Source organism: Mauremys mutica, chromosome 20 (genome assembly GCF_020497125.1).
Source record: "Mauremys mutica isolate MM-2020 ecotype Southern chromosome 20, ASM2049712v1, whole genome shotgun sequence".
In the NCBI taxonomy this organism is placed as follows: domain Eukaryota; kingdom Metazoa; phylum Chordata; order Testudines; family Geoemydidae; genus Mauremys; species Mauremys mutica.
In genome coordinates this window covers 6,622,476-6,636,159 of record NC_059091.1, presented here as the reverse complement: position 1 = coordinate 6,636,159, position 13,684 = coordinate 6,622,476, and the positions used below count along the sequence as shown (strand labels likewise).

General features: G+C 52.0%; 1 protein-coding gene across 1 annotated transcript in view; it reads right to left on the bottom strand.

Moving 5' to 3' along the window:
- COL2A1 (collagen type II alpha 1 chain) overlaps positions 1–13,684 on the bottom strand; it is a 64,700-nt gene continuing 51,016 nt past the window's right edge. The window contains exons 44-54 of the mRNA XM_044995762.1: positions 11,943–12,050; positions 11,310–11,363; positions 10,616–10,723; positions 8,543–8,596; positions 7,993–8,100; positions 7,332–7,385; positions 6,635–6,742; positions 5,616–5,904; positions 4,884–5,071; positions 2,509–2,751; positions 1–802 (exon numbers count right to left, since the gene is read on the bottom strand). Of these exons, the coding sequence (XP_044851697.1) occupies positions 656–802; positions 2,509–2,751; positions 4,884–5,071; positions 5,616–5,904; positions 6,635–6,742; positions 7,332–7,385; positions 7,993–8,100; positions 8,543–8,596; positions 10,616–10,723; positions 11,310–11,363; positions 11,943–12,050 (1,461 nt within the window). The 3' untranslated portion in view covers positions 1–655. The remainder of the gene's footprint in view (positions 803–2,508; positions 2,752–4,883; positions 5,072–5,615; positions 5,905–6,634; positions 6,743–7,331; positions 7,386–7,992; positions 8,101–8,542; positions 8,597–10,615; positions 10,724–11,309; positions 11,364–11,942; positions 12,051–13,684) is intronic.

Here is a 13,684-nt window from a genome sequence, read left to right as displayed (position 1 = left end):
AGGTAGCTTAAAACCAGGGAAGTTTGAGACTGGACCCTGAAACTTCCTTTATCTTGGTTTGGGGAGAAAAAAAAAAAAGTTAAACTGAGAAAGGGATGAAGGGAAAGCATCAGAATGCTGGAACTTCCTATGGATAGAGACAAAAAATAAAACCTCAGATCAACTTGTACTTTCCAACAAAGTTTTTTTTTATATCAATTGATGTTAAAAAATACAGACTTGTTTTACAATAATAGCACCATTTTTGTTGTATTATACACAGTACTCCTGCTGATGGTATACACTCGGGGGAGAAGGATTGGTTATACCTGTACTTGGGACGTCCATTTTGTAAGGAGGGGCCTTCACACCTGCCAGTTAGATTCCCACCTCCGTCTGACCCCACAAGAGGTCTTACAGGAAGACAATAAATAAATAACACTGATTTTATTTCACGGTCTGCCCAGTGATGGCTTTAGAAATAGACAATAGTCCAAAATGTAAGCGTGTGGATGTATGGCAATTGGGGGATTGATTCACCCATCAGTGCAGAAGTCATACAAGTGATTGGAAAGTACTCAGGTCCTTGGGGTGGGTGGGGGGGGGTTGGTTTGGTTTGGGTTTAATTAATGGAATTGGACTGGATTTTTTTTAAAAAAATGTTTTTTCTTTCTTTTTACAAAAAGCAGACTGGCCCAATGTCAACGCCAAACTCCTGATCGGCTCCACCAATGTCCATAGGTGCAACATCGATGATGGGCAGGCGCGAGGTCTTCTGTGATCGGTATTCAATGACTGTCTTGCCCCATTTGCCAGTGTGTTTCTGGGGGAGAGAATGAGACCAGGGATTACTAGATGCTGCAAACGCCATCAAAACTGGCCTCTCTGAAGAACAGATTCCCAGTCTGGGCTAGTTAGAATTTCACACCTGTGTTCCCAGGGGATGCCTACGCTATGGGGACTATCACCGTGCCAGCATTACTCCGTTGTGTAGATTCAGCGATTCCATGGCCAGAAGGGACCATTGTGATAACAGGCGCTGACTTCCCCTCTGCCCCGTGGGTGCTTGACCCCCCCACCTTCCCACGGCTCCGCCCCTGCACTGCCTTCGCTCTGCCCCAATTCCACCCCTTCCCCAAAGTCCCCGCCTTACCTTTTCCCACCCCCTCCCTGCCCCCATTCCACCCTCTTCCCCACCCCACCTCTTCTCCTCCTCCCCAAAGCGCGCTGCATCCCCGCTCCTCCCTCTCCCTCCCAGAAAGTCCAAAGTCCTGCCAAACAGCTGTTAGGCGGCGGGCAGGAAGTGCTGGGAGGGAGGATGAGTAGCGGGGATGTGGCGCGCTCAGGAGGGCGGGTGGGGGCGAAGGGAGCTTGGCTGCCAGTGGGTGCGGAGCCCCTGCTAATTTTTCCCCGTGGATGCGCCAGCCCCGCAGCACCCACAGAGTCAGTGCCTCTGAGTATAATAATCTGATCAGACCTCCTGTGTAACAACACAGGCCCTAGAACTTCCCCCAAAGTAATTCCCGGAGCAGATCTTCTAGAAAAACAGCCACTCTTGATTTAACAGTTGTCAGTGATGGAGAAGCCACCACAACCCTGGGTAAGTTGTTCCAGTGATTAATTACGGTCACTGCTAAAAAGAGGTTTTATACTCACTCCGGGAACAGCGCCTCCCCAGGTGCCAACAGCTAGGTCGACGGAAGCATTATTCTGATTAGCTTGGCTGCATCTACCCTGGGGGCTAGGGCAGCAAAGCTGCAGCACGCAGGAGTGTGGATTTTTCACACCCCACGTGCGAGAGCTGTGTCAACCTGCATTTGAAGTGTAGGCCAGACCTCAGCATGGCACTGGGATAGTGCGAGATGCGCAGGGCTTGACACTCACAAACGTTCACAGGAATAAACTTCAAGTGGGTTAGTTAAAACTGCACTAATATCTGTGTGGACGTTTGGCTTCAGAATGAATTTGTTTGCTCTTAATTCACTGTGGAAGTGAATTACTGTTCCTCTGACCACAGCAATCAACACTATAAAGTTGATACCGGCATAGCCTCCCGGCGAAGATCAGTTTACGCTGAGAGAAGGAAGAGTTCTGCCGGTGTGGGGGCACCACCTCCCTGAACAATGTAACTGTGCTGACAGAAGCCCTCTCTGTTGGTGTAGCTATGGCAGTAGGGAGTGTTTTTTTTCACGCCCTGACTAATGCCGGTGTACGTTTTAAGTGTAGAGCAGGTCTATTACCCATGCTTAGCACAATGGGGCCCCAATCTCCAAGAAGGGAAATAGGTGCCATGAGGAAGGCCCATGTCTTAATCTCCCAGAAATTGAGGTGCACAAAATCACTGTTTTTGAAAATGCTGACGACCCTAAAAAAAACCCGTGCCTCAGTTTCCCCATGAAATGGGGATAATGGCACCAGCTGACCAACCAACCTAGCTCATTGTGAGGATTAATTAGCTGATGTGTGTAGAGCACTTTGCAGATGCCCTGTTATAGAAACCCTAAGCATCAGTAACTTCCATCAGCTTACCGTGCAGCCATCCACCAAGGCACTGTATGTGAATCTGCTGTTGCCCTCGGCTCTGATCTCGACGTCATTGGATCCCTGTATCAGGATGGCTTTCTTCAGGTTGCCAGAAGCCTCGTCCATGTAGGCGATGCTGTTCTTGCAGTGGTAGGTGATGTTCTGGGAGCCTTCGGTGGACAGGAGGCGCAGGAAGGTCATCTGGATGTTGGCCGTGTTAGGGGCCAGGTTGTCATCTCCATAGCTAAACTGGAAGGAGAGCTCGAGATGGTTAGTGAGTCTGGGTAGCAACGGGCCTCCAGTGTTAGCTAGGAAGGTAAAGGCAATCATGGAAGACAATCTTAAATACGTCTTCTAAGACAACCTCATTTCCCATTGCCTTCCAAGTGTACTTGGGTGCCTAACTTCCTTGGGCTCCTGTGAAAACCCCACATGGTTAAAAAAAAAATCAAGAGGAAATTCAGAAAGTTGGCATGAACTGCAGAATCATCACCCTCATCCCACTGTTAACATGTTCTAAATTTCAAAGGCACCCCCAGATCTAAAGGCCTTTGTGCTAAACAAGACTAAAAACTAAGTGTGGAAAAGTCAAGGTGCTCTTGTTCAGGGCCGGCTTTAGGCTGATTCGCCCGATTCCCCGGAATCAGGCCCCGCGCCATAGGTGCCTTTTAAATTTTTTTTTACTCACCCCGGCGGCAGTCTGCTCCGCCGGGGTCTTTGGCGGCCCCACTCCCCTGGCCAGAGCGCAGCAAGCCCCACAGCCAGGCGCTCCCGGCTGGAGCTCCGACCAGAGCACGGCAGCCCCACGGCCCCGCAACCCCGGCTGGAGCTCCGGCCGGAGCACTGCAAGCCCTGCGGCCCTGCACTCCTGGCTGGAGCTCCGACCAGAGCATGGCAGCCCCACGGCCCCGCAACCCCGGCTGGAGCTCCGGCCGGAGCACTGCAAGCCCTGTGGCCCTGCACTCCTGGCTGGAGCTCCAACCGGAGCACGGCAGCCCCACGGCCTCGCAACCCCAGCTGGAGCTCCGGCCGGAGCGCAGCGGCCTCGCGAGCCCAGCCAGAGCACGGCCAGCCCCTCGGCTCCCCTCCCCCAGCCGGCAATCGAAGTGCTGCTGAAGACTGGGAGCACCGCCCGGTGAGTACAAGCCCCGCCCCCCAGGAATCGGGCCCCGCACTTGCTAAAGCCGGCCCTGCTCTTGTTACTGAGATGGCAAAGGGTGTTTGGGTAGGGCACAGTTCATTATTATATATGAGGTGTGATAGTTCTCAGACGAAGCCAGGGAAAAGCAACACTCAAGTACAGTAAAAAGTTTCTATAAAAATCCCCACGATTACGATCTCATTTTCTAATAGCCGAGATGCCCTATTGCCTCGTTTGGATACAAAGCACCAGATTGTCAAAGGGATTTAGGTGCCTAGCTCCTACTGAAATACCTTTATTAATCTGGCCTGGCGTGTTTTGCTACTACCTGGCATGCTAGAGATTGAGAAGAGATTATAAGAATTCTTATTTCCTTTGCAGATTTCACTCCACTTATGACACATCCCCTCTTTCCCAGGGTCAGTATGTCTGTTTACATCAGTGTGTGAGAGACATATTGACTTTTCAGGAACAGATCCAATTTTGTCCAGGTTGTTTTTTTGTTTTTGTTTTTTTTGGCGGGGGGGGGCTGGGGGGAAGAGAGTTGAAATTTTGATTAAAATTTCCATTGAGGTTCAATGACATCAACCAGCTTGAGTCTTGAGCCCATATTTTCAAAAATGACTAGTAATTCCAGGGGGATTTTGTGGGGTGCCCAACTTGAGACATCTTAAAGAAAACTGATTTTCAGAGGGCGGTTGCTCAGTATTTCTTGAGAATCAGGCCTCTTTGGAGGGGTTTCACAGACTCATAGATTTTAAGGTCAGAAGGGACCATTATGATCATCTAGTCTGACCTCCTGCACAATGCAGGCCACAGAATCTCACCCATCCACTTCTATAACAAACCCCTAACCTATGTCTGAGTTATTGAAGTCCTCAAATTGTGGTTTGAAGACCTCAAGCTGCAGAGAATCCTCCAGCAAGTGACCCGTGCCCCACGCTGCAGGGGAAGGCGAAAAACCTCCAGGGCCTCTGCCAATCTGCCCTGGAGGAAAATTCCTTCCCGACCCCAAATCTGGCGATCAGTTAAACCCTGAGCATGTGGAGCCCCCTTAAATCACCACTCACTTTGGAAAAATGTAGGTCCCACTAAATAAAATGTGAAGCTGGCTATAGAGGTAAAGAAGGGCTCTCCCTTCGAATAGACAATAGATCTCTCATTCCCACCCCTAAATTCAACTTCTCCCCCAAGAGAGGCCAACTCTAGTTAGTTTGAAACATTAACCACAGGCACTTACGTGGAATCCACCATTGATGGTCTCTCCAAACCAGATATGCTTCTTCTCCTTGGTCTTGCTGGTCCACCAGTTCTTCTTGGGAATGCTGGAGGGGTTGGGATAGACGCATGTCTCGCCAGTCTCCATGTTACAGAAAACCTTAATGGCATCCAAGGTACAGCCCTGGTTAGGGTCGATCCAGTAGTCACCTGCAATGGCGGAAACACACGGGAGGTTGGCATCTTGGTAAAACTAGGACTAATGGGCTTTTTTGGTTTCATTTTGAAACTCAGGAGAGAGGCGGAGGGCTGTGATAGCAGAGGATGTGCAGGTCAGGAATGAGGTGCATCCACATGAGGTGTTGGAGGGGAGCCCAGGACTGGAATAGCAGGTGGGCAGTACAGGTGCATTGCGATGTGCACTGGGAGAGAGACTTATGGTGGAGACCTCCAATGGAAGAGCAAGGGGGTGTGTGGGTTGGGACTGAGGGGCATCGGCAGAGCTGTGTGCATGGGAAGCTGAGGGCTGGAATACCAGGTAAGCAGTGAGGTACATTGGCAGAGTGGCGGGTGGGGAGGTTTGCACAACCCCCCTGTCCATACAATGCCCGAAGGGTCAGTATTGCAGAGGAAGCTGGCAGGGAGGGATTCAGAAGTCAAAACGCCTCGGGGTTCCCTCCTGGCTCTGTGGCCCCTGCAGCCCTTGTGCTGCAAGTGCCCGCACTCAGCACCCGGCTCTGTGCCCGGCACTCACCGCTCTTCCACTCGGGGTGGCAGAGTTTAAGGTCACGGCAGGTCCGGGCTGGGTTCTTCTTGGAGCCCTCGGGGCTGCGGATGCTTTCGATCTGGTTGTTGAGGGATTTCAGAGTGGCGTCGACCTCGACATCATGCTGGCGCAGGTCGCTAGAGGCCTGGTCAGCTCGCATGTAGCGCATAGGGTCAGGGCCTTTCTCAACCTGGCCCAAACCGGCGAAGGCCGACATGTCAATGCCGGGGCCTGGGGGGCCGGGAGGTCCAGGGGGTCCAGTGTTTCCAGGGGGACCCTGCATTGGGAGGGGAAAGAGATGATCCTTGTTTAGAACTCAGAGCCAATCTCCAAGTTGCTGCTGTTCCTATTATCAGCCCCCTCTCACCACGTCCCCACGTCCCCCCACGGGGCTCAGCAAAGGGGAAGACAAGGCCACATCGAGCTGATGAATGGATTTACCAGTCTCCTGGCTGCTCTCTGCTAGGAGATTTAACTGGAAATGACAGCCAGCTGCTGAGGTTAGACTGGGGCGAGGGAGTCACTGTGGGGATGGACTGGGTGATAGAGCCACTCGGGACGGGTCAGGGTAATGGAGCCACCGAGGGAGAGAGCTGGTGGGGGAACGGTGTTGCTGGGTGCAGACTGGAGTGACAGAGCCCATTAGGATGATGGAACCAGCCGGAAATAGAGCCGCTCGGTGTGAATTGGGGTGATAGAGTTGGGGGTGACGGAGTCACTTGGGGCAGATCAGGATGATGGAGCTGCTCAGGGTGGATTGTGGAGATGGAGCTACTTGCGGGAGATTAAGATGATGGAGCAGGTCAGGGTGATGGAACCACTCCGGGTGGTTTAGGGTGATGGAGACACAGTACAACTGATTTCAAGGTATGCAAGGGTGCTGCAGCTGCACTTCACACGGAAGGCCAAGCCTTTGGTGGCGTATGGGGCGATGAGCTACCCCATTAGCTGGTGGGATTCGAGTCGTTAAGGCCCAGGTTGAAAGGCTGCTGGGGCACGGTACTCACAGCAGGTCCGGTTTCGCCACTACGACCGCGAGGACCTGGAGGACCAATGGGACCGGGCATGCCATTTGAACCATCTTTGCCAGAGGGACCAACAGGGCCTGGGGGACCCTAGAAAAGATTCACAAGGGGGGGAGTTGAGAGCCAGGCTGTGAAAGAATCATGATGTAAAAAGACAACTGCAAACTCAGAGGGCTCCGTGTGCTCATGAGGCAGCCAGGCTAATTCATAACGTAATAAATGGGGCACCTCGGACTTCCCCATCCATCCCTCTGCTACATGCCATGGCCACTGAGAACCCGACTGCATCTGCCTATGCTGCTAACAGAGACTGACCTTAGTGCAAATGCTAAGGAGAATCTCCACCAGCTGTTAGCACTATAGGGGCAGTGACACACAGAGCAGCAATTCTTATTCCATCCAGCAGAGGTCACATGTATGTGTTACACACAGCTCACAACCTTACATTGGAAGTACAGAGTTCTTTATCCAGGTTACTAAAATCTCCCTTGTATTTCCTCTCCTTGAAGCTGAAAGACTAAAACCCAATGTCCTTTTCGCCCGTAATGCTGTTGATTTATTTTCTGCACTTTGCTCAGCTTGACTAAGCAAGTAACTAGGCCATTTCACCTGAACCTGCACTGTGCTTCTCCTCAGTCCATCCCCCGCTACCCTCCCGCGCTCCGGGAACTGGACTTACCCTGGGACCAGAAGGACCAGAAGGACCAGTAGCACCTTGATCTCCAGATGGACCCTAAAGGGGGTGGAAACAGAACCACACGGTCATATCTCAGCATCTGGACAGCTTCTCTCTGGGGGTGCGGAACCCTGGCCAGACGGGATTCTGGCCCAAGAGGTACGTTTGGTGTCTCTGAGGCATGAGAGAGGCCTGGCCCAGCAGAGGGCCCCCTTTAGCTACGCCAAGAGAGGCTGTCAGCTTCTCGCCTGGCCCTAGGAGCTGTATGCCACAGCAAGGCCAACATGGTGGGATGGTGAGAAGTTCCATTTCGAAGGTGGCCCAGAGCCCCCTGCGCTCCCCTCTTCCGACCCACTTCCCTCAGAGAATGGAGGAAAGGGGGGACTGGCTTTGTTTGACTCCAAAGGGAGCAGTTGGGGTGGAAGGGCTCCGGATGTCTCTGCTCTTGACAGGCCTTCAGTGAGACAGGCTGCCGAACCTCCCAGGACACGCAGAGGGCTGGGGCCGTGGTATGAGCAGGATTACGCTCATGGGGCCAAGGCAGGGACGTAGCCCAGCGCCCCAGCATCTGTCCCGGCCAGATCAGTCCTAGCACGGCATGTTCTGTCCCGAGTCCTGCACCGCAAGCTCAGGCCAAGGATGAGGCTCTGACGCTGAAACTTACGGGAGGTCCAGGAAGACCCTGCAGACCAGTGAATCCTCGGTGACCCTTCAGACCTCTCTCGCCTGCCTCTCCAGCTTCGCCCTTGTCACCGCGAGGACCTTGAGGACCCTGAGAGAGGTGCAAGAGAAGAGCTTTCAGCCCGGGCAGGAAAAGTCAAAGGGCAGGACGTGGTCCAGCCCTGGAGGCTCAGCACACGACATGGACACACAACACGCCGTAGGGTACGATCCAGCCCAGAGGGCCAGGCACGACGCATGGACGTGCCACACACTGCAGGGCATGGCGCAGCCCAGAGTGCATCCCCTGCAGCTGGATGCAGTGCCAGTCTGTGCACCCCACAGGAGTTCCAGGTGGGAACCCCTTGCTCGAACTCCCCAGGATCATGCAGCAGCAGAAAAGCATACAGAACAAAAGGGAAAATTCCCTCTCACAGACATATATCAGCCAGATTTTCAGAGGTGCTGAGCAGCTGCAACTGACGTCAGTGGAAACAGTGGGTGCTCAGCCACTCGGGGGACTAGGCAGCGTATTCTTCATGAGGATGACTTACCGGCATGCCGCGTGCGCCTGCGGGGCCAGAGGGACCCATGGGGCCTTGAGCGCCCTGGAAAAAGACAAAGGTTGGTTATAGATGTCATAATAACCCTATGAACAAGTCATCCATGCCGAGAGGCCGTCTGTTGTAACATTTGAAGGGTTACAAAGGTTAAGGGACATGCATCCGATGAAGTGGGTATTCACCCATGAAAGCTCATGCTCCAAAACGTCTGTTAGTCTATAAGGTGCCACAAGACTCTTTGCTGCATTTGAAGGGTTGGTGTTGACTCCTAGTTTCCAAGACTAGAAGGGTCAACTGTGGTCATTTAGTCTGACCTCCTGTACAGCACAGGCCACAGGACTTACTCCCAAAAAATTCCCAGAGCAGGTCTTGTAGAAAAATGCTCAATCTGGATTTCAAATTGCCAGCGACGGAGAATCCATCACGACCCTTGGTAACTTGTTCCCATGATTAATTACCCTCACTGTTAAAAATGTGCATCTTATTTCCAGCCTGGATTTGTCTAGCTTCAGCTTTCAACTGCTGGATCATGTTAGACCTTTCTCTGCTGGACTGAAGAGCCCAGTGTTAAATATTTGTTCCCCATGAAGGTACTTCTAGCCTGTGATCAAGTCACCCCTTACCCGTCTCTTTGCTAAGCTAAGCCTGTTGAGTTCCTTGTCGCTGTCACTATACGGCAGGTTTTTTAATCCTTTTATCATTCTCGTGGCTCTTCTCTGTACCCTCCCCAATTTATCAACATCCTTCTTGAATTGTGGCCACCACAACTGAACACAGGATTCCAGCAGCGATCACACCAGTGCCAAAACCAGAGGTGATATAACTTCCCTATTCCTATTTGAGATTCCCTGGGTTACGCATCCAAGGATCACATCAGCCCTTTTGGGTGAGAACTTCAAAGCGTCCCAGGACATCTGGGCGCCCCATTAATTCCCATGGCAAAGTAATGGGAATTGGGCATCCATATGTGCCCAAGTGGCTTTGATCAGCTCATCCACGGCTGCAGCCCTCTGAACAGCTGGCTGATGTCGATCATTTCACCTCCTTTTCTGCATGGGGTGATGGTGATTTTCTCTCATTTATTCAGTATCTGAAATTTTGCAAACAATTCTTGCTTCTGCAGCTGGTTTGAGAGCAGCTCTCAGGGAGGACTCCAAATGTGCCGCTGGAGCTGTTTCAACTGGACGCACCGACTGCCTGGTACTGATTCTGTTCCCTGATTGCACCAGCATCACTCTTGGAATCTGCCTTCTGCTGTGACTGCTCACAACTGGGAATTAGAAACCCATTTTTTGGGCAGATTCTTCTGCTGAGGCAGGTTGTTCCACCCCCCAACAGCCCAGCCAGCAAAGCCATTTGCTGCAATAGTCTCAGACAGCAAGTGGAATAGAAGAAGCCATATAGGATGGCCATGTCTCTGGGGCCGAAACCAACCCCCTTTGGAGGTAACATTAGCTCATCTGATCTCCATGCATCTTCCTAACTGCAAAGCCCTGGGTTCCACGGACTCAGTCGATTTCAATCACCACTGCTCTTGCACAAGCAAAATCAATAGTCAGCTAACTCTGAATGACACCTTTAAATACTCTTAAATCAGGGCACTGATGTTGAATGATCACATTGCCTCTTAATGGTCCTCTCAGATACACTTAGAGCATTTCCTCTCGATGGTACTCCGGAATACTCAGGTCCCTTTCTATACTCTAGATGGTACTCTTGAATACTCAAATACCTTCTGTACTTTGGATGGTACTCTCGATACTCAGAGCATTTACTGTACTCTGGATGGTACTCACAAGTACTCAGAGCCCTCACTGTACTCTAGATGGGACTCTTGGGTACTCAAATCCCTTCCTGTACTCTGGATGATACTCTTGAGTACTCATAGCCCTGCCTGCACTCTACACAGTACTCATGAATACTCAGAGCTCTTGCAGTACACTGGGTAGTACTCTCAAATACCCAGAGCCTTTTCTGTATTCTGTCTGGTACGCTTACATTCCCCTTGTGAGACCATTGACCCCTTGATGAGCTGCTGCCGTCTGGGCACTAAGGGACACTTACAGATTCTCCTCTGTCTCCTTGTTTGCCAGTTGGACCAACAGGACCCGGGGAGCCAGGAGCACCAGGAGCACCAGGAGAACCGACAGCACCAGTCTCACCGCGATCACCCTGCCAGGAGACAAAGACACAGCCATTAATGTCAACGTCTCTCGTCGCTGTGCCCCAGGAGGCCGTGGTGTCACCTAGTGATGTCACCATTCCCTCGCCTCTCTGGTTCCAGAGGTCACCTCTGACTTTTGTTCTGCTGGGGCAGGGGAGTGGCCAAGCACCATGGGAAGGTTTGAACAGGCCAGCAACCGCCTTTGTGGAGCATGAAGCCCCCTACCGCTGTCCAGGTCTGCGCGAAGCAGCCTGATGGGGGCTCATTCAGCCACCGGCAAAGCACAAGATCACTTCTATGCAAACACAGGGGCAAGCCAGTGTGCTAGGCAGAGGCTCCACCTGGGACCGCTCCCAGCAGCCGCTGCTGCCCAGAACATGGCATCCAGGGCAGGCCTGACCCTGCAGGGCACCATGAGCCCAATGCACGCGGCCACACAAGAAGGGGCTGAACCAACCTTCGCTGTTTCGCCGAGCACAGGAGCTTCATGGCACCCTATGAGACCCCCAAGCCCTGGGACCCTGCTGCTGGAGAACGGAGATGGGTGCAGGGTGCCCCAAGGACTGGGATAGAAACTCCTTGTGCCAAGCTCACCTTCACTCCAGCTGCCCCATCTCTGCCAGGGGGGCCATCAGATCCAGGGGTGCCCTGGGAATGAGAAGAGAAGGAGAAGGTGATTCCTTGGAGGCCACCCAGGGAGTTCTGCCTGGGGAACTGGGTAGGATGTGTGCAGACCTGGGCAAAGGAGCTGGCTGCACGGGCAACTGGAGAAACAAAGCTTCCTGTGCAAGGCTCCTGTGAGTTCTAGAACTGGAGAACTAGGAACTGGGCTGTCCCAGGGCAGCCGGAACTAGTGAGGCCACGTTCCTGGCCCTCCCCTGGGGAAGGGGGATCTGGGTTACAGCCGGGAAAGGGAACCTTAACGCTCAATTTCCTGGTTTATCTATGTTGAATTGTTTTCAACGACTCTGTCCAAAAAAGGTTCTTTGGTTTAAATTCTCTCTGATCTCAAATTGTCTTTCTTATCCACCTAATCCATGGGGTCTTGACTTGGGACATCACGAGCATGTCCGGCCGTCACCATGGGAATGGGATGAGGCCTAAGGCTGAGAAGTGCCACCGATGGCTGATTCACACCCAGCCTTGTGCCTCTTAGAATTTGGCTGTGGAAACGCGTCTCCCTTTGTTTCCAGGCCGTTAACACGCCAAGCCAGTTTTGTTGCTTACCTCGCGCCCAGTTTCACCAGAGGGACCAGTCAGACCTGGGGGACCCACAGGACCGGGTGGCCCTCGGTCGCCGGCACCTCCAGGGGCTCCTTGTTTGCCAGGCTCTCCCTAATGCAGAGAGACAAGAACAGAAACAATCCAAGTGAGCTGATCCCCGTGCAGTACATGGGCTGCTTCTGGACAGTCACTTTCCCGACTATTAGCCCCCCGTCAGGATCATAAGATACTTTCCATCATAAAGCCCAAACCTGACCCCACGACTCAACAAGAGTCTTTCCACTGACTTTGGATCAGGCCTGAGCATCCTTCCTGCCTGAAAGTTGCAGCGAGACTCTCCTGGTGGAGCAGAATGGTTTTACCTCAGGCTGGCCACTTATGAAACAGGCCACGTAAGCTAATGGCCAGCATTGCCCTTCCAATGGAGTGTCTCACTTGTGTTGGCCATTGCGTATCTCATGACATGGACTTCAAAGGTGCTGCATTCAATAGGCCTTGAGAAGCCGCTGTGCTGAGGTGTAGGCTCAAGAGGGGCTGTTTGAAAACTGTCCACCAAAACGGGCTTTTTGACCCAAATCTGAGGTTTGCAAAGCAACAGACTCATTCATGAAAATCATCTGCTTTTGGCTGAAATTTTTTAATTGTCCTCGAATGCCCGAAAACCTTGTCAGCTGAAAATGTTCAGTTCCAGTTTTTTTCCTTCAACATTTTCAGTGGGGAAGCAACCAGCTTCCACGCTGCTTCTAATAGTGAGCGATGATGGGTGGACAACTGAATTTAATATAGGTCAGACCCTGAGGGGTGCTGACCATTGCCTGGGACATGCTAACTCCCTCCAATGGCTTCTCAAGAGGCAGCGCCTCCCCGATCGGACTCTATGGACAAAAGTAATGTGCAGGTGCTATGTGAAATCTCGGTGAAGAATACGGGGCAGATTCTCCATTGATTGGCACCTTGTGTCATCATCAGCGTCCAGGCAAGCTGGAATCATAGAATATTAGGGTTGAAAGAGACCTCAGGAGGTATCTAGTCCAACCCCCTGCTCAAAGCAGGACCAACACCAACTAAATCATCCCAGCCAGGGCTTTGTCAAGCCAGGCCTTAAAAACCTCTAAGGAAGGAGATTCCACCACCTCCCTAGGGAACCCATTCCAGTGCTTCACCACCCTCCTAGTGAAACAAAGTGTAACTGTTCTGCGTTAGCAGTGTGTTGCACGGGTGTTAGTGAAAGCACAAGGTGCTGGGCGATGGAGAATAGGGGCTTATAACATTAGTGATGATCCCCGTGCACCTAAAAGCCGGTGAGGTTTGGAAGTGCTGTGAACGGAAGCGCTTCCCAGTCTTAAAATATACACATGCTGCAAACCCAGTCCGAGAGCACTTCTAGACTCCATGACATGCACAATATAGAGGAGCTGACAAACACATATAGGGTGAAATTCAGCACAAGGTCTAGAGACCTGTCCAGTCACTTGCAAGCCCTGCAATGGGATGTAAGTGGTGCAAAAATGTTGCGTGGTCCCTCTGCACCAGGGTGAATTTCTTCCCCGGTGTGTTCGTTCCTTAGTTTTTCATTGGCCGTCTTCCTCAGGGCTTATCCCAGACTTGAATCTCTGTGATTTACAATGGGGTGGGGATGCAGGGCAGAGTTAAGGATGTTTGTGGGACCTTAATGCTGAATTTCCTAGTTTCTCGCTGTCTAATTGTTTTAAAAGACACTGTCCAAAAAAAGGTTCTTTTGGTTT